This window comes from Mytilus californianus, unplaced genomic scaffold (assembly GCF_021869535.1).
Source record: "Mytilus californianus isolate M0D057914Y unplaced genomic scaffold, xbMytCali1.0.p SCAF_4, whole genome shotgun sequence".
In the NCBI taxonomy this organism is placed as follows: domain Eukaryota; kingdom Metazoa; phylum Mollusca; class Bivalvia; order Mytilida; family Mytilidae; genus Mytilus; species Mytilus californianus.
In genome coordinates this window covers 96502652-96525909 of record NW_026262690.1, presented here as the reverse complement: position 1 = coordinate 96525909, position 23258 = coordinate 96502652, and the positions used below count along the sequence as shown (strand labels likewise).

Genomic DNA, 23258 nt, shown 5'->3' with positions numbered 1-23258 from the left:
TTTGATTAATGAAACTGCAAATATATACACATATATATATATATATATATATATATATATATATTTATAAGATTCTACTGAAAAATGATGTCCCACAGATGCAGTAAACAAATTCTGCTGTGAAGCTGTTTTTTCTTTTCTTTCGAAAAGCAAATCATCTTTTGGAAATTTTAAATAGAATGCAAAACTTAGCAATTCTTTAATAGAATGACAAGTTCATTTAAAGGTGACATATAGATTCCACCACTGCATCAAGTGTGTTATGATATTTTTCCACTAAAAAGTTATTTGCAGAGAACAAAGTTTTCTCTAGAGATGAGAAATATTTTTCTCACACCGATTGAGACATGTGAAAATAGCATGAAAATTAGAGAAAACAGTATTCAGGTTTATTGAATATTCGACTTGTTAATTGTATTTTATAAACTGGAAGTTATAACATGTTGAAGTTCTGTCTTGACCGTTACTTTATTTTTTTTTATTGACTTATGTTTTTCACCATTTATTTCTTAACCTGGAAATTAAGATGTACTGGTCTTATGTTTTTATTATTAGTCTTTCTGAACAGTAGGTTAAGAGAGAATATTGGACTTTTAATATTTATCATTACTTTATTTCAGAACCTGGAAGTTTAGTCATATTGGACTTGTGTTTTTATCTTTACTACTAAGACATGATACACCAGTTCCGGCAAGTCTAGTAGCATTGAATATTAAAACAATGGTCCATGATTCACTGCATGCCAGAAAGGTAACTTACATAAAACAGTTGAAACGCTTATAATAAAATACTACAAATTTAGGATAAAATAGATGTAAAAGTTCAGATATTGTAATGCCAACTTTATCTACAATTTAGAGATTTTACCTAGAGGGCTGTTATGTTTAAATGTTTTGAACATAAATATTGAACTATGTTTTCAGTAAGGCTTGGGGCAAATGAAGAGGTTTTATCAAGAGGCCTTTTTTCAACATTAAAAGTGCAAAATGCTTTTTGTAAGGTTTCGGGTAAATGAATAGATTTTATCTGGAGGATTGTCTTTTCATCTGTCCATTTGTCTGTTGTGTATCAGGTCAACGTTTTGTTGTAATCCATATAAAACAATTTTGTCACGTTTTTCCTAGTATCTATAAATCATATCAACTTGCTATTTGATACAAATAATGCTAAAACTATATATTTTTAAATAGTTTTTTTTTTTTTTTTTGGGGGGGGGGGGGGTCAAATATATGCATCTCTTTTTAGGATTGTGCCTATAAACAATTTTCCATTAATTTTTTTATGCTGATGATTGTATTTAAACATGGTCCTGGTTCATGGTATTGATGTAGGATATACATGTATGAATAGAAGTAGACATGGGATAAACAGAAGTAAAACAACACAAGTTCACTAAAACACATTTAAAAAGACACCATATTGTTAAAATGTATGTTTGTGAGGCGTATCTGACAATACCATATGTTTTGCAGTTCTCTCTAAATGGCAGTTGCATGTTAGGCAACACCTGTAAGTAATCAAAATGAAAATGCTGGGTGAGATGTACCTCTGAAATACATTTTTTTATTTTATATATGTGCAATTATTTGTGATTTGAACATTTTCTGTTTTAATTATTCTTCAAAAATATTCATTGTAGCTTACCACAGCAGCAGTATCTGCACTTTTGAAACAGCAAAAAAGGAAGCATAAAAAAGTAGTGATAGATCCTCATAAGATTTCTGGAACAGAACGTCCTACCACAAAGTTCTGTCCAGGTGATAGGAAAGACAATAAATGGATATTGTATAATTCTGACGATTTGCCAACAACTAAGGAGAAATATGACAAACTGATCTTTATAGAGAAGACACATTGGGGATATTATTCCTGGCCAAAGTAGGTCAAAATTAATACAACTTACCTTTATAAGGTATTTTCAATTTTTTACATATTAGTTGTAGTAATTTTTTTATATTTATAACCTGAACAGAGGAGTGATGTGCGTTATTGTCAACACTGTTGGTGTGATTTGTCATATATTCACCTTTGTAAACTTTGCTTAATTACAGAACATAAAAATAATAAGTTCAATTTGCAAGTGGTTTTGTGGTTTCTTTTCAGTCATTAAACTGGCAGCTTCACTTTCAGTGATGAGCCTTATTTACTTATAGTTTCGATGTTTTTCTTAAAACCAATTTGCTACATGCTACTAAATTGATGTTACCAGACTGGGAATGATAAGTAACTCCTTTCGAAGCTGAATCTCATCACTTGGAATAACTGGTCTTCTAGACTACTGAACCAAGAGACATAAACATGATGTGAATCATTTACTACAAATGATTTTAAAACTTGTATATCCTCTGAACACAAACCAAGATGGCAACTGGATGAAATTTCTGAATCCGAGTGTTTATATCTGTGGAACAAACTAGGATATTCTATATTTGATAAATATCTTGTTTGTCATCCATTTAGAGTAGATTATGATTTATCTAAGACCATTTAGAAATAACTGACAAAAGGCAAAGTAAAAAAAATCCATAAAGGTTTATTTCTGATAGCTCCATAGTGAAATGTGTTTTACATCTTTGAATCTCTTTCTGTTTTATTTTCAGAAAAATGGAAGTATATGCCCCATATGAAGATCAACCAAACATCAAAAGAAGAAGGGATGAATTACCAGATAATGAACAACCAATTTATGATGCATTTATGGACCCTGAATTTGTTCAGAAATTTGTGTCTTTCTTGGCATTAGAAGAAAACAAAGGCAAAGACAAATTCAGGCATAAATATTTGACATTGTTTAAGGTATGGTTATTGAAATTTTAAAACTAGCCTCTTGAGCTGACCACTAGTGTGAACGTGTTTTGACAATTGTTGAGTGGTAAAGTTTAAAGGTTTATTTCTTAGGTTGATTGCCGTCTATTTGCAGTAACAGAATATTGTAAACGGTTCCACCACTCCAACATGTCCAATTGGAATTCTGTTTATTTAGAATAAGGTGCAGGACAGATTGTTTTTTTGTATGGAAACTTTCATTTCATATTTTAGTAAAAATAAAACTATGTCAAGATTCTTGTCACATTTCCTGCATGTAATTTCAATAGAATCATACTTCTTTTAAAGTTGCAATGCAGGTAGCATGAGTAAAGGATTTACCTATTACCAAAAAGCAGTTAACTATTTTAAGCTTTTTTTACCAGACCAACTGTCACCGCTTTGTTGTCAACAGGATAGCACATTAATTTTTTATCAGATTCTTTGAAACAAATTTTTGAAGGTTTCAATTCATCCAAACCTCAGATGAATTTGATAATCAGAAAATTCTGAAAGTGGGGACCATTTATTCAGGAAAGGTAATTGTAAGGGACCCTAGAGATTGTGAGCTTACACATGAAAGGTTCTTTCATTGGTCACAGTATTGACATGATGAAAGTAATTTCAGTTAATAATGTATCATATTACTTCTTTTGAAACAAAAGTAAAAGCATGTTAAATTCCAAGTGTTAGTCTTTTAAGTATTTTTTATGTGTCTTGTATTGAATTTTTCAAAAGGTTTTCCCTTGGAAATTTGGTGCTGTTTTATGTTGAATTAACCTTTTCACATGTTTAACTATTGAATAATTTTTGGTAAAGCCCTTAGATATAGATTTAAAAGGAGAGAAGAAAAAAAGCATGAATTTTAATAATATTTTCCTATTATTTACAGGGATTGTTTCGTAACTATGGTGATACATTCTTGGAGAGTTTCAAACCTCATATAGAAAAATTGACTGCAGATTCTAGTCATGATAAACACGATAGTCATCAGAGATGTGGAATGGAGATGTTGTCTGGAGTTCTCAGGGGTGCTAAACATTGGCCTTATGAAATGGTAATAATTGTAACAGCAATGCTGTCTTATAGACATTTTCTTATTATTGAAATTATAATGTTTATTGTTTCGCCTGACACCAAAGCTGTAGTAGGGACATGGGGATCAATTCTTGCGTCATTGCATCGTCATATGTGTTGGACTATGTTTATCAGTAACTCCTTAAAAATGGGTTGACAGAAATCTACCAAACTTGTACAGATACTTGTACAGGTGCTACTTTTTTAATTTTTTATCATTGATTTTTGGGGTTTTCAATACCAAAACATTAACTTTCTTATATTATTTGGAGAGAGCAGTTGGCCCAGGTCATCCTTGAAAGACTCACGTTTTATTAATGAGTTACTATTGGTAAACCACAATACCATGATGCTCATGACAGTGAATGTCTTCATCAATCAGAAACTTTGAACCATATTAACTACATGAGTTTTGTGATCACCCTTGTCGTATACATGAAACTGCTTTCTGTTTTGTTCAGGATTGGAACTATCCGTCAATGTCAATATCCTGACCAAAGCATTTGTTCATACATTCTTTTAAAGTAATCTTGTTTGGAAACTTCTGCCATGCTAGAATCAACAATGCAGTATAACGTCACAGTAGTCAGCAGAATAATTTTATATATATTTTCCATAAAGAGTTAAAGAAAAAGGAGGGGAAGGAAGATAATTGATTATTAACAATCCTTATATTTGTAAAAACTATAAAGGAACAAGTGAAACTATCTTAACACAGTTCCTACTTTTGATTGTATATAAAAATATTTGTTCTCTGCATATGAGTTTCCTTCTCCTCTTTAAAAAATATTTTTATGCCCCACCTACGATAGTAGTAGTGGCATTATGTTTTCTGGTCTGCGTGTCCGTTCCTTCGTCCGTCCGTTCATCCGTCCGTCCGTCTGTCCCGCTTCAGGTTAAAGTTTTTGGTCAAGGTAGTTTTTGATGAAGTTGAAGTCCAATCAACTTGAAACTTAGTACACATGTTCCCTATGATATGATCTGTCTAATTTTAATGCCAAATTAGAGTTTTGACCCCAATTATACAGTCCACTGAACATAGAAAATGATAGTGCGAGTGGGGCATCTGTGTACTATGGACACATTCTTGTTTATATTAATTGATGTAAGGAGGCATGCATTATTGTATTTTGAATTTATTTCAGAGTGAAGCAATGTGGGATTGGGCACTTCCTGTGATTCGAAAAGCAATGAGTGTAATTACTGTGTCAACTATTTCTGACTGGGGTAATTTCTTCTCATCAGTTTCTGTAAGTATTGGTGTATATATTTTTTTATTTATACCTCTATTTCTTTGGAGAAATCATCAATTCGCGGATGCAGAGTAATTTCCTAGTTCTAGTCTAGATATCTAAACTTGCCTTGTACTAATAAACTGTGCTGTCACCAAGCAGAGTAAAAATTATCAGTCCCTAATATTGTAATAAAACAATTGTATTTCATTCATTTTTATTTGCACTAACTTATCCTCCTAATCACCTATGTTTTTCAGTCATGCAACAATTCAATGTAAAATATCAGCTTTCAATCTGTTGTATCATCAAATTATTTTTTGTGGGTTAGATATCCATGTAAATAATTTTTTTTCTCAATTTGCTATTATTTATATTCATTTTTTTCAACAGGAAAGTAGAGATCCAAGGAAGATATATAAGTTTTTTGAGCTCCTGTTGGAAAACCCTCTGAATGGGGAAGGTGGATCATTTGGTGATACAAGGTAAGTTCTGTACTGTGCAACTGACACTGCTTGTCAAACCACCATATAGGCATTCTATCTTTATGAAAATGCAACAATTCAATGTAAAATCTGTACTGTTGAAATAAAGATATTTTTTTATTTATACCTCTATTTCTTTGGAGAAATATATAATTGCCTCACTGTAGAGGCATACCTGTTTTTATGAAAAAGTGAATGAACATCTTGAAATCGTTGTCAATATTAATAATGATATTTATGTATTTTAATAACACTCTGATAAAAAAATAAAAGCAGGAAATATTTAGCCCTTACTGACATTTACATACAACAAATAATATTAAAAAGCTGAAATGGATTCATCTAGTACAACAATGTTTTTATGTAAATTTATTAAAGCTTAAGTAGATAATGAGATTAATGGTGAAGTACATGGTTCATTTTCATATCAAATAAACATGTTGCCATCTTTAATATACTTTGGATTCATTATATTCATGGGTACAAATTTTCATGGACTGAGGAAAAAACTGTAATTTCTTGGATTCTTGATTTCCTGATTTATATGTAATTTGTACTTTGATGAACATTTAAATTTGGTTCACCTATACCAACTAAATCCCTGAATATCACTACTCTATGAATAATAATGATCCACATTAGTTGAAATTGCCACTTTTAGTCCATCTATTCATTAAATTAAATATTTGTAAAATTTTGTTATTACAGTCGTCTGTATGCGTTGCAGCAAGCTTTGATTCAACAAGAATGGAGAGTTCCTGACTTACTTCATAGAGTTCTTACATATGTACAGCCTCACTTATCTCATCCATATAAAATTGTCAGGGATAGAATTGGAAGGTAATATTTTCTGCTTATTTTCCCTATATTAGGCATATATTTTTTCTGTTGAAATATCGAGATTTCAATAGCCTGTCATAAATCTTTTATTAAAATTTTCTGTGTTTCTGTGAGTTGACTGTGGGTATTGTTCTTTCCATATACCTAGTGTTTAATCACATTGTAATGTGATCACTGGTGCATTTAGAGTCTACCCTGAAGCTGTCCCATCAGTTTACATGATGTCATTCACTATTGTAGTGTGACTGATATACCCTGTTGTTTGAAAAGTTTTCCCAAGGAGCAGTTTTCATCTTGGTTAAATTGAATAACATGCATACAATTTAAGTCAGTTTGACACAACTGAAGCTAACATATTTCCACCAGCTACATGTACAAACTAGTCTTTTTTTTTGTACTTCAAATCCAAATGAGGGACATAGAAATACCATGTGTTTGTCTGTCAATCCATCCGTCCATTCTTGTAAGCGCTCTCAAGTGTATAATTATTGACAGAATTTTTGGAAATTTATATCAAAGGTTTACATCAGGAATGCCTCAGACAAGTGCCAATCAACTACTTTTGAAGGAGTTATGTTCCTTGGAAATGTAAATTTAATGGAAAATTAAAATTAAAATTGTCAATTTATTTTCAACTTATGAGTTTGAATGTCCCTTTGGTATCTTTCGCCTCTCTTTTGCATGTAAGTGCTCTCAAGCCTATATTCCTTGAATGATTGTTATAATGGAATTGTATGTGAATGTCATACAAGTGAGAGGTTTAATCCACCATTTTCTACATATGGAAATGTCTGTACCAAGTCAGGAATATGACAGTTGTTTTCCATTCGTTTGATGTGTTTTATCTTTTAGTTTTGCCATTTGATAAAGGCCTTTCCAGTTTGAATTTTCCTTGGAGTTCGGTATCTTTGTCATTTTACTTTTTTCAACATGAAATAGTGGAAGCCTTAATAAGTGTAAAACTTTCACAACTAACAATACTTTTGTACTGCACAGATAAAATGGATTCTATTTTCAAATACAGACCTAATAGGTCTTTTCCAATTAGTTTCTACCATGGTTGTAAAAAATGAAATATAAATAAGTTAAATGTTTATTTTCAGTATGATATCTGATTTGTTCCTGTTTGACTATAAAGTCAGTTCTTTCTGTGATACTTCTTCACCTAAGAAGAAACCATTCCTGGATCTGGTAATACCTCAGCTAGATAGTCTAAAGTTTACTGTCATAGATGAATTGGATTCAAATCAAACAGGTATGTTATAAGCTGTTGCAGAATCAAATTAATTATGGGTAATATTTTAGACCATGCAGTTGTGATAGGTTGAGAACCATCTTGCTTTTAGTTTTGACTAGAATGTGTATGGATTTAATGTCATGAAAAAATACACAATATCATCTTTATTAACAAGGAAACTTAAAAAACACTTTTCATAGGTAAGCTACTATTTGATGTGACACTGGCCTAAGCTAAGCCGGTGATCATCGGTTTTGGGTTCAAGATGAAGAGTTATAGCTGAAAATACGATTTATTCAACAAATATTTCAATTTCTTAGACCTGATCCCACCTCAACAGTGCAAAGCAAATTTTAAAATCAATTTTTATTTGAATCAAAATCCACAATTGTAACGATATCTCTCTTTGTTGTTTGAACATAAAAAGTTGACACCATATTTGAACACTCTTGTAACTTGCGTTGTTTTGAATAAATGATAATGAAATTGTCAGAACTGTATGAAATTGCAATAATTGTATGTTAAAAGCAACATAAGGGGTTATGATATTGTCATGATTGTTGACTTTTTAGTTGATTTTAAGAATTTACTTTAGAACATCTGAAGTAAAATTGATGTAACAGTATTATTTTTAATATGTATTAATTCTTTTGGTTTACGGAAAAAAAAAATCATAAATGTGTTCTATCTTAATAATCCCATTGCCTGCTGATAAAAAAATCATTCATAGTTGTCAATTTAATTACTTATTATTACCAACACACAATTATGTTGTTTTGTATTTATAGATGATAAAGTAAACCATGTAGATGATACTAATGGTGAAGAGCCTATGAATGTCGATACTGAAGAAACTGATGAAAGAAAAATAGCCATTAGATTATGTAAAACTAGTAAGTATATTAAAAACCCTTGAACATTATTGCCTAAAATGTACTTTCTACCAAAATGCATTTTGGATATGATAAAGCAAGAATGGTAAATGATACAAATCAAGTCAAGATACTGTTGTCATAGAATATTCAGTAGGATCCTAAATAAGAGCTGTTCTACCGATGCTATTTAAACTTTAATATGTTGCTAGTGGTGAGAAAATTGAGATTGGTGTCCATATTGATGATTTTTGCTTTTGCTGTTCAGGAGTGGTCCTTCATTGCTTTAAAATGACACTAATAAATTTGATAAAAACCTAGTTTATTGTCATTTTGACAGCATTTTGTTTTCAGTAATGTACATTTTGTTCCTTTAATTACACAATATGTTCCTTTAATTACACATTGTGTTCCTTTAATTACACATTGTGTTCCTTTAATTACACATTGTGTTCCTTTAATTTACAGTGATGTACATTGTGTTCCTTTATTTACAGTAATGAAATGGTTAACTAACAGTTTAGGAAGAACATTAACTACAGCACCACCAGAAATATTTCCTATTCTTCCTATTGTAAGTACTGCCTTCAATTAAAATAAAATCTCATTCTGTTGAAAAGGAAAATGTCTTTGAAAGTGCATTTGTTACTTGTTGGTTCAAACTCCAAGGAACTAGCATAAACGTTTGAATTATTGATAGATCAATATTTTCTGAAATTTTTTCTTTTACATTTAGTATGATTAATAGTTTGGATTGTGAAAATGAAACGAGTTTGATTTAGAATAAAGTAAAATCTTCTTATCAAGCTGAGAGGCAGATAATTTATTAATGTTTACCCAATGCTATCAATGACATATTTAAACAAAATGAAATGACGACGGACTACATTTACCTTCTTTTTAACAGATAACTTTAACATGGTAAAAAATGGATAAGTCACATTTTTATACGATCGCAAAAAAAATTTGTGGTCGTATATTGGTATGACGTTGGCGTCATCGTCGCCGTCGTCGTCCGAAGACACATTGGTTTTCACACTCTAACTTTAGTTTAAGTGAATGGAAATACCATAAAAGGAAGGTTGGGATTGATTTTGGGGGTTATGGTACCAACAGTTAAGGAAAAAGGGGCCAAAAATAAGCATTTTCTAGTTTCCAGACAATAACTGTGGAACGGTGTATGGATCTCTCTGAAATTATACTACAAGTTTCAATACCACAAAGGGATGGTTAGGATTTGCTTTGGGGGGTTATGGCTCAAACCGTTTAGGAATTAGGGGCAAAAAAGGGGGAAAAACAAGGTTGTCCTGGTTAATGGAAAAAATACTTTAGTACAAAACATAATTTAAAGCAGTGTAAGGGAGATAAATCAAATACATCATTGAAATTATCTCCCTTACACTGCTTTTAAATTATGTATAAAGTAATGATTAATGAACAATAAAGATAATTTAAAACAGTGTAAGGGAGGTAATCCAAATACAACGTTTTGGTTACTTCCCTTACACTGCTTTTAAATTATGTTTAAAGAAATGCATATTTATAAAGGAAGACCAGTAAAAATATCTGCAAATGTTGCATCTTTTTTTTTTACAAAAAAATCCATATGAAAGATTTGACACTATATTTTTAATTCTATTATAAAATAGATTAAGTTAGCACTATGGTAAATTTAAATGGGTAATTATGGTTGCAAACTCCATTGGAAATTTGAATTGAGATTATGACCATATCTTGAGGGAAAGAATTTTTTTGGGGAAAAAAGGGGGGGGGGATAAAAAGAAATTGTGGGGGGTCAATTTTTTCTCATTTCAGATTTCAGAAATTAAAAAGAATTATTCTTCAAATATTTTTTTTTTCTTAAATTTCAAATATTGAAAAATTTCAAGAAGTAATCTTTAATTGCACAGTATGGCGCATTAGATTTGTAAAATCTTTGATCACATTTATTTATTTGTTATGCCGAATCTAACAGTGTATTTAGATTTTTAATTTTGGGTTCAGTTTTCAAATTGGTCTACATTAAGGTCCAAAGGGTCCAAAATTAAACTTTGTTTGATTTTAGCAAAAATTGAATATATGAGGTTCTTTGATATGCTGAATCTAAACATGTATTTAGATTTTTGATTTTTGGCCCAGTTTTCAAGTTGGTCCAAATTGGGGTCCAAAATTAAACTTTGTTTGAATTCAACAAAAATTGAATATATGGGGTTCTTTGGTATGCTGAATCTAACCATGTAAATAGATTTTTTATTTGTGGACCCCGTTATCAAATTGGTTCATATTGAGGTCAAAAGGGTCCAAAATTAAACTTTGTTTGATTTCATCTAAAATTGAATTATTGGGGTTCTTTGATATACCAAATCTAACCGTGTATTTAGATTTTTAATTTTGGGTCCTGTTTTTTAAATTGGTCTACATTAAGGTCCAAAGGGTCCAAAATTAAACTTAGTTTGATTTTAACAAAAATTGAATTCTTGGGGTTTCTTTGATATGCTGAATCTAAACATGTGCTTAGATTTTTGATTATGGGCCCAGTTTTCAAGTTGGTCCAAGATAGGGTCCAGTATTTAAACTTTGTTTGATTTCAACAAAAATTGAATATATGGGGTTCTTTGATATGCTGAATCTAAACATGTATTTAGATTTTTGATTATGGGCCCAGTTTTCAAGTTGGTCCAAATTGGGGTTCAAAATTAAACTTTGTTTGATTTCAACAAAAATTGAATATATGAGGTTCTTTGATATGCTGAATCTAACCATGAATTTAGATTTTTTTATTTGTGGGCCCCGCTATCAAATTGGTTCATATTGAGGTCAAAAGGGTCCAAAATTAAACTTTGTTTGATTTCATCAAAAATTAAATTATTGGGGTTCTTTGATATTCCAAATCTAACCGTGTATTTAGATTTTTAATTTTAAGTCCCGTTTTTTAAATTGGTCTACATTAAGGTCCAAAGGGTCCAAAATTAAACTTAGTTTGATTTTAGCAAAAATTGAATTCTTGGGGTTCTTTGATATGCTGAATCTAGACATGTGTTTAGATTTTTGATTATGGGCCCAGTTTTCAAGTTTGTCTAAGTTGGGGTCCAAAATTAAACTTTGTTTGATTTCAACAAAAATTGAATATATGGGGTTCTTTGATATGCTGAATCTAACCATGTATTTTGATTTTGGACATTGGACCATAATAGGTAAATTAAAAAAATTCAAGTTCTTAGACCACATTCTTTCTGTGTCAGAAACCTATGCTGTGTCAAATATTTAATAACAATCCAAATTCAGAGCTGTATCAAGCTTGAATGTTGTGTCCATACTTGCCCCAACTGTTCAGGGTTCGACCTCTGCGGTCGTATCAAGCTGCGCCCCAGCGAAGCATTTTATTCACCACTATTATTACAAGTGATTGTGGGTGTAAGATATGCAAAAAACATGAGAATTTTTGTTTAAAGTTGCATCAGCTACCTCTTTTTATTTTTAGCTCACCTGCCCCTTTGCTTTGTCATCACTTGGCCTCTGTCTTATTCAATTTTTTTTAAATCTTCTTCTCTGAAACTACCAGGCCAAATATTACAGAACATCACCTGCATGTTCCTTTAATAGGGAATCTTGTTTAAAAATTATATCTGACAGGGGATTTGATCCATCAGCAAACTTGACAGCTGTTGCTAATAATAGAGCATAGGGATAAAATACATTTTTTTTTTACTTAGATCGAAAACAAAAATATAGCAGTTATAGCTAATCTGACATAATAGAAATGATCAGCTGTTCGAGAGCTGTCTCCTGTGGAATTTTCAGAAAAATCAGACATGCCATTTTGGAGCTATTGTCCCTGAAATGTGATTTTTTTGTGGGCAAAACTTTGCAGTTTTTGGTTATTATCTTGAAAACTATAACAGATGAAATGAAATTTTAAACAGTAAAAATTACCAGCACAATAAGATCTACAAACAAGTTAAATGACTACTTATAGGAGTTATTACCTTTAAATGATGATTTTTATACATCCTTGGCTTTCAAATTTTCGGCTTTGAGCGTTCCTGCATGATGAAGGTAAATCCAGCAAAAGCGCTTCATTCACATGAAATTCAGAATTTGTTGTTTTCATTTTTTACACTTTTTGTATTTTTTTTTTTAAGAAACTTTAGTAAATATATAGTATCTTTAGATTACATAAATGTACAACAAAATATAATCTTCAAATAAGTTAACATGGATGAAATCGTCAATTGACCCCTGTATGAATTATGCTTTTGAAAGACTATTTTTACCCATTTTTATACGACCGCAAAAAAATTTTGTGGTCGTATATTGGTATGACGTTGGCGTCGTCGTCGTCGTCCGGCGTCGTCGTCCGAATACATATTGGTTTTCGCACTCTAACTTTAGTTTAAGTGAATGGATCTTTTTGAAATTTGACCATAAGGTTAAATACCACAAAAGGAAGGTTGGGATTGATTTTGGGGGTTATGGTACCAACAGTTAAGGAATTAGGGGCCAAAAAGGGGCCAAAAATGAGCATTTTCTAGTTTCCAGACAATAACTGTGGAACGGTGTATGGATCTCTCTGAAATTATACTACAAGTTTCCATACCACAAAGGGATGATTAGGATTTGCTTTGGGGGGTTATGGCTCAAACGGTTTAGGAATTAGGGGCAAAAGAGGGGGAAAAACAAGGTTGTCCTGGTTAATGGACAAATACTTTAGTACAAAACATAATTTAAAGCAGTGTAAGGGAGATAAATCAAATACATCATTGAAATTATCTCCCTTACACTGCTTTTAAATTATGTATAAAGTAATGGTTAATGAACAATAAAGATAATCTAAAACAGTGTAAGGGAGGTAATCCAAATACAACGTTTTGGTTACTTCCCTTACTCTGCTTTTAAATTATGTTTAAAGAAATGCATATTTATAAAGGAAGACCAGTAAAAATATCTGCAAATGTTTTCATCTTTTTTTTTTACAAAAAAATCCATATGAAAGATTTGACACTATATTTTTATTAATTCTATTATAAAATAGATTAAGTTAGCACTATGGTAAATTTAAATGGGTAATTATGGTTGCCAACTCCATTGGAAATTTGAATTGAGATTATGACCATATCTTGAGGGAAAGAATTTTTTTGGGGGAAAAAGGGGGGGGGGGGATAAAAAGAAATCGTGGGGGGCCAATTTTTTCTCATTTCAGATTTCAGAAATTAAAAAGAATTATTCTTCAAATATTATTTTTTTTTCAAATTTCAAATATTGAAAAATTTCAAGAAGTAATCTTTAATTGCACAGTATGGCGCATTAGATTTGTAAAATCTTTGATCACATTTATTTATTTGTTATGCCGAATCTAACAGTGTATTTAGATTTTTAATTTTGGGTCCAGTTTTCAAATTGGTCTACATTAATGTCCAAAGGGTCCAAAATTAAACTTTGTTTGATTTTAGCAAAAATTGAATATATGAGGTTCTTTGATATGCTGAATCTAAACATGTATTTAGATTTTTGATTTTTGGCCCAGTTTTCAAGTTGGTCCAAATTGGGGTCCAAAATTAAACTTTGTTTGATTTCAACAAAAATTGAATATATGGGGTTCTTTGATATTCCAAATCTAACCGTGTATTTAGATTTTTAATTTTAAGTCCCGTTTTTTAAATTGGTCTACATTAAGGTCCAAAGGGTCCAAAATGAAACTTAGTTTGATTTTAGCAAAAATTGAATTCTTGGGGTTCTTTGATATGCTGAATCTAAACATGTGTTTAGATTTTTGATTATGGGCCCAGTTTTCAAGTTTGTCCAAGTTGGGGTCCAAAATTAAACTTTGTTTGATTTTAACAAAAATTGAATATATGGTGTTCTTTGATATGCTGAATCTAACCATGTATTTTGATTTTGGACATTGGACCATAATAGGTAAATTAAAAAAATTCAAGTTCTTAGACCACATTCTTTCTGTGTCAGAAACCTATGCTGTGTCAAATATTTAATAACAATCCAAATTCAGAGCTGTATCAAGCTTGAATGTTGTGTCCATACTTGCCCCAACTGTTCAGGGTTCGTCCTCTGCGGTCGTATCAAGCTGCGCCCCAGCGAAGCATTTTATTTTTGTTTTTTGCAGTAATCATAATAGCAAGAGAGAAACAGTAAAATGCAAAAATGTTCAGCACAATAAGATCTTCAAGTCAGTTGTAATGGCCTAGATTGTCAACTGTCTTCTTGTAGAATTCATTTCCCCTGAATGGCGATATTTACCCATTTTTGGCATTTTGTCAAAAACTATAGTAGGCAGAGAGAAACTTGAACAGGCAAAAAAGATTAACAAAATAAGATCTACTGATAAGTCAACATGGCCAAATTGTCACACTCCTAATAAAATGTATTGCCATTAAATGATGGTTTTGTAACTAATAAATTTTAATGATTTTTGTATAAACTGTAAACAATAAAAATGATCATCTATACAAGTTCTACAAAAATTCTCCTACAAAGATTTACAAATAAGCAAAAAAACCTTATTGCAATTACGGTAAGAATAAAAATGGCATACTTTTTGCCAGATGAGTGATTCAGGTGAGATTCTCGTTTAAAAGAATGTCTTTGCAGCAAAGCAGAGTTATTGTGTATTTACTGTAAACAACAGAGTAAGTTATGACTTAATTATGATATGTTATTTTTTATCACAATTTACTTTTGCAGATGTGCACATTACAAAGTGAAAGTAAAGATGAAGAAATGAAGTCATCATGTTCTCTAAGTCTTGCCTGCTTCTCACAAGCTCTTATCCAACCTGAAGTCATTCCTGTAGCTATAAGTACCATGAGAGAGGTTAGTCTCTTATATTCTTTTGATATTTTTTCATCCTTGTCAAATATCCTGTTTTGATTAGAAGTCATTATCTGTAGATGTAAATGCAAAACAGAGGTAAGTGACCAAAAGTCATTATCTGTAGATGTAAGTGCAAGACAGAGAGGTAAGTTAAAATTTTTGTCTTAGCTTGTGATGTTTTATTAATCTTTTTATTTTGTCTGTCGCACAAAGTAGTGCAGGGAAACAGAAATACCAGGTGTATGTCTATCCATGTGTTCGTCTTAAGTGATCTCACATGTACAGTTTTTGCTAAATTTTAATGAATATTATATCAAAGGTTCATATCAGCAACATTTGTGACAAGTTTGAAAATCAGTGCCTATTTGAAATATGAATTATTTTGAAAATTGCCTTGTTAGCACTCTCAATCCTACATTTCTTGTAGGATTGTAATGAAATTTGTATCGAAGGTGTATATCAGCAATGTCTATGATGAGTTAAATAATCAGTGCTGATCAATTTTTTTTACCAGAATAATGGTGCCTTGGAAATGAATTTTATATAGCTAGACAATGCAATTTCCCATACAAATTTCAACTCCCAAGGCACCATAAGTTGTTGGTTACCATTTTGAAAATCTTTCCACACTTTGGCTCCAATTGTTTAGATAAAATGGATTAATAAGCTGTTTGTCCCTCTTGGTTCAATACTTAATGAAACTAATAACTTAAAACTATAGAATGATAATTAGTTTTCTTTGATTAAAACATTTTTATTTTTCTCTGCAGATAATTGGTTTGAAGTCATGGCATGCAAGAGTAGCTTTACTGGGTTACCTACAAGTTATGACATTTAACAACTTCTTCACAGTTCACCAACCATCCATCATTGAGGACATACAGGATATTGTCTTCCATCTTATATGTGATGAACAGTTAGAGGTATGAGAAATCAATAAAATGTTAAGGAATTGACTTTAAATGAACCAAGCTTACTCAGTCTGTGAAACTAGATAACCAGGCCTAGATTTACTAAAAATCCCCATAATCTTAAAACATTTGAACTTATAAAATATAAACTTATCATGGGCTCATGAGATGAAAAGTACAAAAAAAACATTACAGCTCCCATATGAAATTTTGTTTTGTTTTAAGACATCATAAGTATGTCATCACAAAGAAATTATAATTCTCACAATATTTGGCCTCTTTCCTTGCTTTTCTTTCCACTGCAGAATGTTGTTTGTTCTTCTATATGACAGAAGAGAATATGACATTAAAGGGGCATTAGCTGTCAAAATCATGTTCACCGATTTGACTCAAATTCTCATATTTGATTTATAACATACTAAAACTTATAATCCAAATTACAATAAGTCTGAAATGAACAGTTAACAATGCAAGTACTCGATAATATTTATCAGAATTTTGTGTGTATTTTAGTCTAGATGCCATCTAATTAACTATCAAGATGACCTCCGAAGACTGCCGATGGTCATATAACTCGATATAAACATAAATATAAATAGGTAGCAATCTCGTGCAATTAGATTTTTCTATGTCTGTTTGATTTCATGTTATAGGTTTAAAAAATAAGTTAATTATTGTTTTTACCTGTATAAGAATTATTTTTTGTGGATCGAATCAGTCATTGAAATGGTTCACCTTTGTTTCACTTTCAATGTTGACATTCTTTTCCTTTTCATAGCTAAACACGACTAAAACATGCGTAACCGATCTCTAGCTAATGGGTTAAATTGAAGGTCACATGAATACGTATTCAATGAGGTTGAATTATTCACTGGCAAGTGAATAATTCATCAGCGATGTTTCTTTTCTTATTTTGACAAAATTGGACCAAATTGGCTGCTAAAAGCGAATTATCATTTCACTATTTCACTTTTATTAATAATTGAACCAAACTAAATCATATTCTAATTTTTATACGACCGCAAAAAAATTTTGTGGTCGTATATTGGTATGATGTTGGCGTCGTCGTCGTCGTCCGGCGTCGTCGTCCGGCGTCGTCGTCCGAATACATATTGGTTTTCGCACTCTAACTTTAGTTTAAGTGAATGGATCTTTTTGAAATTTGACCATAAGGTTAAATACCACAAAAGGAAGGTTGGGATTGATTTTGGGGGTTATGGTACCAACAGTTAAGGAATTAGGGGCCAAAAAGGGGCCAAAAATGAGCATTTTCTAGTTTCCAGACAATAACTGTGGAACGGTGTATGGATCTCTCTGAAATTATACTACAAGTTTCCATACCACAAAGGGATGGTTAGGATTTGCTTTGGGGGGTTATGGCTCAAATCGTTTAGGAATTAGGGGCAAAAAAGGGGGAAAAACAAGGTTGTCCTGGTTAATGGACAAATACTTTAGTACAAAACATAATTTAAAGCAGTGTAAGGGAGATAAATCAAATACATCATTGAAATTATCTCCCTTACACTGCTTTTAAATTATGTATAAAGTAATGGTTAAAGAACAATAAAGATAATCTAAAACAGTGTAAGGGAGGTAATCCAAATACAACGTTTTGGTTACTTCCCTTACACTGCTTTTAAATTATGTTTAAAGAAATGCATATTTATAAAGGAAGACCAGTAAAAATATCTGCAAATGTTTTCATCTTTTTTTTTTACAAAAAAATCCATATGAAAGATTTGACACTATATTTTTATTAATTGTATTATAAAATAGATTAAGTTAGCACTATGGTAAATTTAAATGGGTAATTATGGTTGCCAACTCCATTGGAAATTTGAATTGAGATTATGACCATATCTAGAGGGAAAGAATTTTTTTGGGGGAAAAAGAGGGGGGGGGGATAAAAAGAAATTGTGGGGGGCCAATTTTTTCTCATTTCAGATTTCAGAAATTAAAAAGAATTATTCTTCAAATATTATTTTTTTTTCAAATTTCAAATATTGAAAAATTTCAAGAAGTAATCTTTAATTGCACAGTATGGCGCATTAGATTTGTAAAATCTTTGATCACATTTATTTATTTGTTATGCCGAATCTAACAGTGTATTTAGATTTTTAATTTTGGGTCCAGTTTTCAAATTGGTCTACATTAATGTCCAAAGGGTCCAAAATTAAACTTTGTTTGATTTTAGCAAAAATTGAATATATGAGGTTCTTTGATATGCTGAATCTAACCATGTATTTAGATTTTTTATTTGTGGACCCCGTTATCTAATTGGTTCATATTGAGGTCAAAAGGGTCCAAAATTAAACTTTGTTTGATTTCATCTAAAATTGAATTATTGGGGTACTTTGATATTCCAAATCTAACCGTGTATTTAGGTTTTTAATTTTGGGTCCTGTTTTTTAAATTGGTCTACATTGAGGTCCAAAGGGTCCAAATTAAACTTAGTTTGATTTTAACAAAAATTGAATTCTTGGGGTTCTTTGATTTGCTGAATCTAAACATGTGTTTAGATTTTTGATTATGGGCCCAGTTTTCAAGTTGGTCCAAGATAGGGTCCAGTATTTAAACTTTGTTTGATTTCAACAAAAATTGAATATATGGGGTTCTTTGATATGCTGAATCTAAACATGTATTTAGATTTTTGATTATGGGCCCAGTTTTCAAGTTGGTCCAAATTGGGGTCCAAAATTAAACTTTGTTTGATTTCAACAAAAACTGAATATATGAGGTTCTTTGATATGCTGAATCTAACCATGTATTTAGATTTTTTATTTGTAGGCCCCGCTATCAAATTGGTTCATATTGAGGTCAAAAGGGTCCAAAATTAAACTTTGTTTGATTTCATCGAAAATTGAATTATTGGGGTTCTTTGATATGCCAAATCTAACCGTGTTTTTAGATTTTTAATTTGGGTCCCGTTTTTTAAATTGGTCTTCATTGAGGTCCAAAGGGTCCAAAATTAAACTTAGTTTGATTTTAACAAAAATTGAATTCTTGGGGTTCTTTGATATGCTGAATCTAAACATGTGTTTAGATTTTTGATTATGGGCCCAGTTTTCAAGTTGGGGTCCAAAATTATACTTTTTTTGATTTCAACAAAAATTGAATATATGGGGTTCTTTGTTATGCTGAATCTAACCATGAATTTAGATTTTTTATTTGTGGGCCCCGCTATCAAATTGGTTGATATTGAGGTCAAAAGGGTCCAAAATTAAACTTTGTTTGATTTCATCAAAAATTGAATTATTGGGGTTCTTTGATATTCCAAATCCAACCGTATATTTAGATTTTTAATTTTAAGTCCCGTTTTTTAAATTGGTCTACATTAAGGTCCAAAGGGTCCAAAATTAAACTTAGTTTGATTTTAGCAAAAATTGAATTCTTGGGGTTCTTTGATATGCTGAATCTAAACATGTGTTTAGATTTTTGATTATGGGCCCAGTTTTCAAGTTTGTCCAAGTTGGGGTCCAAAATTAAACTTTGTTTGATTTTAACAAAAATTGAATATATGGGGTTCTTTGATATGCTGAATCTAACCATGTATTTTGATTTTGGACATTGGACCATAATAGGTAAATTAAAAAAATTCAAGTTCTTAGACCACATTCTTTCTGTGTCAGAAACCTATGCTGTGTCAAATATTTAATAACAATCCAAATTCTGAGCTGTATCAAGCTTGAATGTTGTGTCCATACTTGCCCCAACTGTTCAGGGTTCGACCTCTGCGGTCGTATCAAGCTGCGCCCCAGCGAAGCATTTTATTGATTATGGGCCCAGTTTTCAAGTTGGTCCAAGATAGGGTCCAGTATTTAAACTTTGTTTGATTTCAACAAAAATTGAATATATGGGGTTCTTTGATATGCTGAATCTAAACATGTATTTAGATTTTTGATTATGGGCCCAGTTTTCAAGTTGGTCCAAATTGGGGTCCAAAATTAAACTTTGTTTAATTTCAACAAAAATTGATATATGAGGTTCTTTGATATGCTGAATCTAACCATGTATTTAGATTTTTTATTTGTAGGCCCCGCTATTAAATTGGTTCATATTGAGGTCAAAAGGGTCCAAAATTAAACCTAGTTTGATTTTGACAAAAATTGAATTCTTGGGGTTCTTTGATTTGCTGAATCTAAACATGTGTTTAGATTTTTGATTATGGGCCCAGTTTTCAAGTTGGTCCAAGATAGGGTCCAGTATTTAAACTTTGTTTGATTTCAACAAAAATTGAATATATGGGGTTCTTTGATATGCTGAATCTAAACATGTATTTAGATTTTTGATTATGGGCCCAGTTTTCAAGTTGGTCCAAATTGGGGTCCAAAATTAAACTTTGTTTGATTTCAACAAAAATTGAATATATGAGGTTCTTTGATATGCTGAATCTAACCATGTATTTAGATTCTTTATTTGTAGGCCCCGCTATTAAATTGGTTCATATTGAGGTCAAAAGGGTCCAAAATTAAACTTTGTTTGATTTCATCGAAAATTGAATTATTGGGGTTCTTTGATATGCCAAATCTAACCGTATTTTTAATTTGGGTCCCGTTTTTTAAATTAGTCTTCATTGAGGTCCAAAGGGTCCAAAATTAAACTTAGTTTGATTTTAACAAAAATTGAATTCTTGGGGTTCTTTGATATGCTGAATCTAAACATGTGTTTAGATTTTTGATTATGGGCCCAGTTTTCAAGTTGGTCCAAGTTGGGGTCCAAAATTAAACTTTTTTTGATTTCAACAAAAATTGAATATATGGGGTTCTTTGATATGCTGAATCTAACCATGAATTTAGATTTTTTATTTGTGGGCCCCGCTATCAAATTGCTTCATATTGAGGTCAAAAGGGTCCAAAATTAAACTTTGTTTGATTTCATCAAAAATTGAATTATTGGGGTTCTTTAATATTCCAAATCTAACCGTGTATTTAGATTTTTAATTTTAAGTCCCGTTTTTTAAATTGGTCTACATTAAGGTCCAAAGGGTCCAAAATTAAATTTAGTTTGATTTTAGCAAAAATTGAATTCTTGGGGTTCTTTGATATGCTGAATCTAAACATGTGTTTAGATTTTTGATTATGGGCCCAGTTTTCAAGTTTGTCCAAGTTGGGGTCCAAAATTAAACTTTGTTTGATTTTAACAAAAATTGAATATATGGGGTTCTTTGATATGTTGAATCTAACCATGTATTTTGATTTTGGACATTGGACCATAATAGGTAAATTAAAAAAATTCAAGTTCTTAGACCACATTCTTTCTGTGTCAGAAACCTATGCTGTGTCAAATATTTAATAACAATCCAAATTCAGAGCTGTATCAAGCTTGAATGTTGTGTCCATACTTGCCCCAACTGTTCAGGGTTCGACCTCTGCGGTCGTATCAAGCTGCGCCCCAGCGAAGCATTTTATTTTCATATCTCGTAGCTAATGCCTCTAAAAATTATATGAAAATATTTGTTAAAACATTGTCAAAATCGTAACAGAATCATTGATGAATTCATGTAATTTTACCTAACCTACCCAGTAACTTGTAAACAAAATTCTTTTCAGAATCCTTCTCTCAGACTCTACATTTTGTTTTATGTTTGTTCCTAATAATTTACTAGTAATAAAAACGTATGTGTTGTTTTTACAGGTACGGGAGATGGCAGCAGTAACTCTCAGTGGATTATTACATTGTGGATATCTTCAAATGAACAAACAAATGGTGGTATGTAGAACATTATGAACAGTTAAAAGAATAAAAAACTTTCATTTAAACCTTAGCCTAATTTCCTTCAAATTAAGGTTTCCTAAAATTGTGAATGGATTCAGACTATCAGAGATGTTACTATTTTCAAGACAAATACTGTTTTGGTAATTTTTTATGAATTCATTAGAGGAATGTGTGCTGCTTGCTCTTAATTAAGTATTTGTTTATAAAAAAATCACTGTTTTAAAGTTTTCAGGTCTCCTAAGTTTTAGGTTATAAACTGCCTTCCCTTTTTTCTGAAAAAAAATGTCTGGAGACTTCAACCAGTATGACAAAGGATAACCTATGATTAAACATTCTTTCTTCATCTTATAAATTGTTTGTCAACCTTACTTTGTCAAATTTAAAAAGCCAATAATTGTTTATGTACAGTATGACACAATAATGATTAATTTGATAAACAAATAAGCAATTACTGCAAATGTTGTAGAATTAGAAGCAGCAATACTGTAAATTCAGAAATTATTGTGTGCATTTATTATTGCGATTTATGAAGAATGGACAGTAATGCGAGATTAATTATTGCGATTTCAGGAAATTTGCATACAGATGCATATATCAGATATCAGAATGCGAGTTCTAATTATTGCGATACTGACCCAGTCGCACTATTCGCATTAATAAAAACCTCGCAATAATTTCTGAATTTACAGTATATGCTTAATGCCCAGATAAAAAGATTTTTGTTAGAAGCCCAAGATGCCCTAGTCCAAAATATTAGTTTATACGGAAGCATTTTAATTATTCAATCCCTAAACCAAAATATTTTTTTCTTCAAATGGATGTATACATAGTTATGCTTCTTTTTACCAACAGGATCATTTTGAAAGACTGACTCGGATCAAGTTGAAGAAAAGAAGAGTTACAGAAAATATAACCTTAGACGCTTTGATAAAACGTCATGCTGGAGTGTTAGGACTAAGTGCTTTTGTACAAGCTTATCCATATGATGTACCAGAATTCATGCCACAGATATTAATGGACCTTAGCAACCATGTAGATGACCCTCAGCCTATACAGGTAATTTCTTAGATCATGTGACACTGTTGAATAACTTTCATATTTAACTGACCTGAAGAATATTGTTTGGATAGATTTTTCTTTGAACTCTGTTTTCCTGTATATCTGAAGGAAAGGAAATCACTTTTCATTTCCAAATATTCTGATTGTAGAGTCCTTTTCATGTTTTGTTAGGACTCAGTTTGGATTAGGCCATCCTA

At 31.3% G+C, this 23258-nt stretch overlaps 1 protein-coding gene and 1 long non-coding RNA gene across 2 annotated transcripts in view; one reads left to right on the top strand and one right to left on the bottom strand.

Annotated features, from left to right (window-relative positions):
* The window catches only part of LOC127698927 (proteasome activator complex subunit 4-like), a 64456-nt gene that overhangs the window by 35895 nt on the left and 5303 nt on the right, over nt 1–23258 (top strand). Inside the window, exons 32-45 of the mRNA XM_052202658.1 lie at nt 621–750; nt 1640–1878; nt 2601–2796; nt 3698–3862; nt 5028–5132; nt 5508–5599; nt 6308–6439; nt 7543–7694; nt 8465–8569; nt 9046–9122; nt 15248–15376; nt 16147–16299; nt 21922–21996; nt 22855–23058. Coding sequence (XP_052058618.1) covers nt 621–750; nt 1640–1878; nt 2601–2796; nt 3698–3862; nt 5028–5132; nt 5508–5599; nt 6308–6439; nt 7543–7694; nt 8465–8569; nt 9046–9122; nt 15248–15376; nt 16147–16299; nt 21922–21996; nt 22855–23058 — 1954 coding nt within the window. The remainder of the gene's footprint in view (nt 1–620; nt 751–1639; nt 1879–2600; nt 2797–3697; nt 3863–5027; nt 5133–5507; nt 5600–6307; nt 6440–7542; nt 7695–8464; nt 8570–9045; nt 9123–15247; nt 15377–16146; nt 16300–21921; nt 21997–22854; nt 23059–23258) is intronic.
* Nucleotides 9871–20822, bottom strand: LOC127699030 (uncharacterized). Its single transcript, XR_007981025.1, has 3 exons — nt 20762–20822; nt 20017–20372; nt 9871–11890 (listed from the first exon to the last, which is right to left on the bottom strand). It is a non-coding gene; the product is annotated as an uncharacterized LOC127699030 (long non-coding RNA).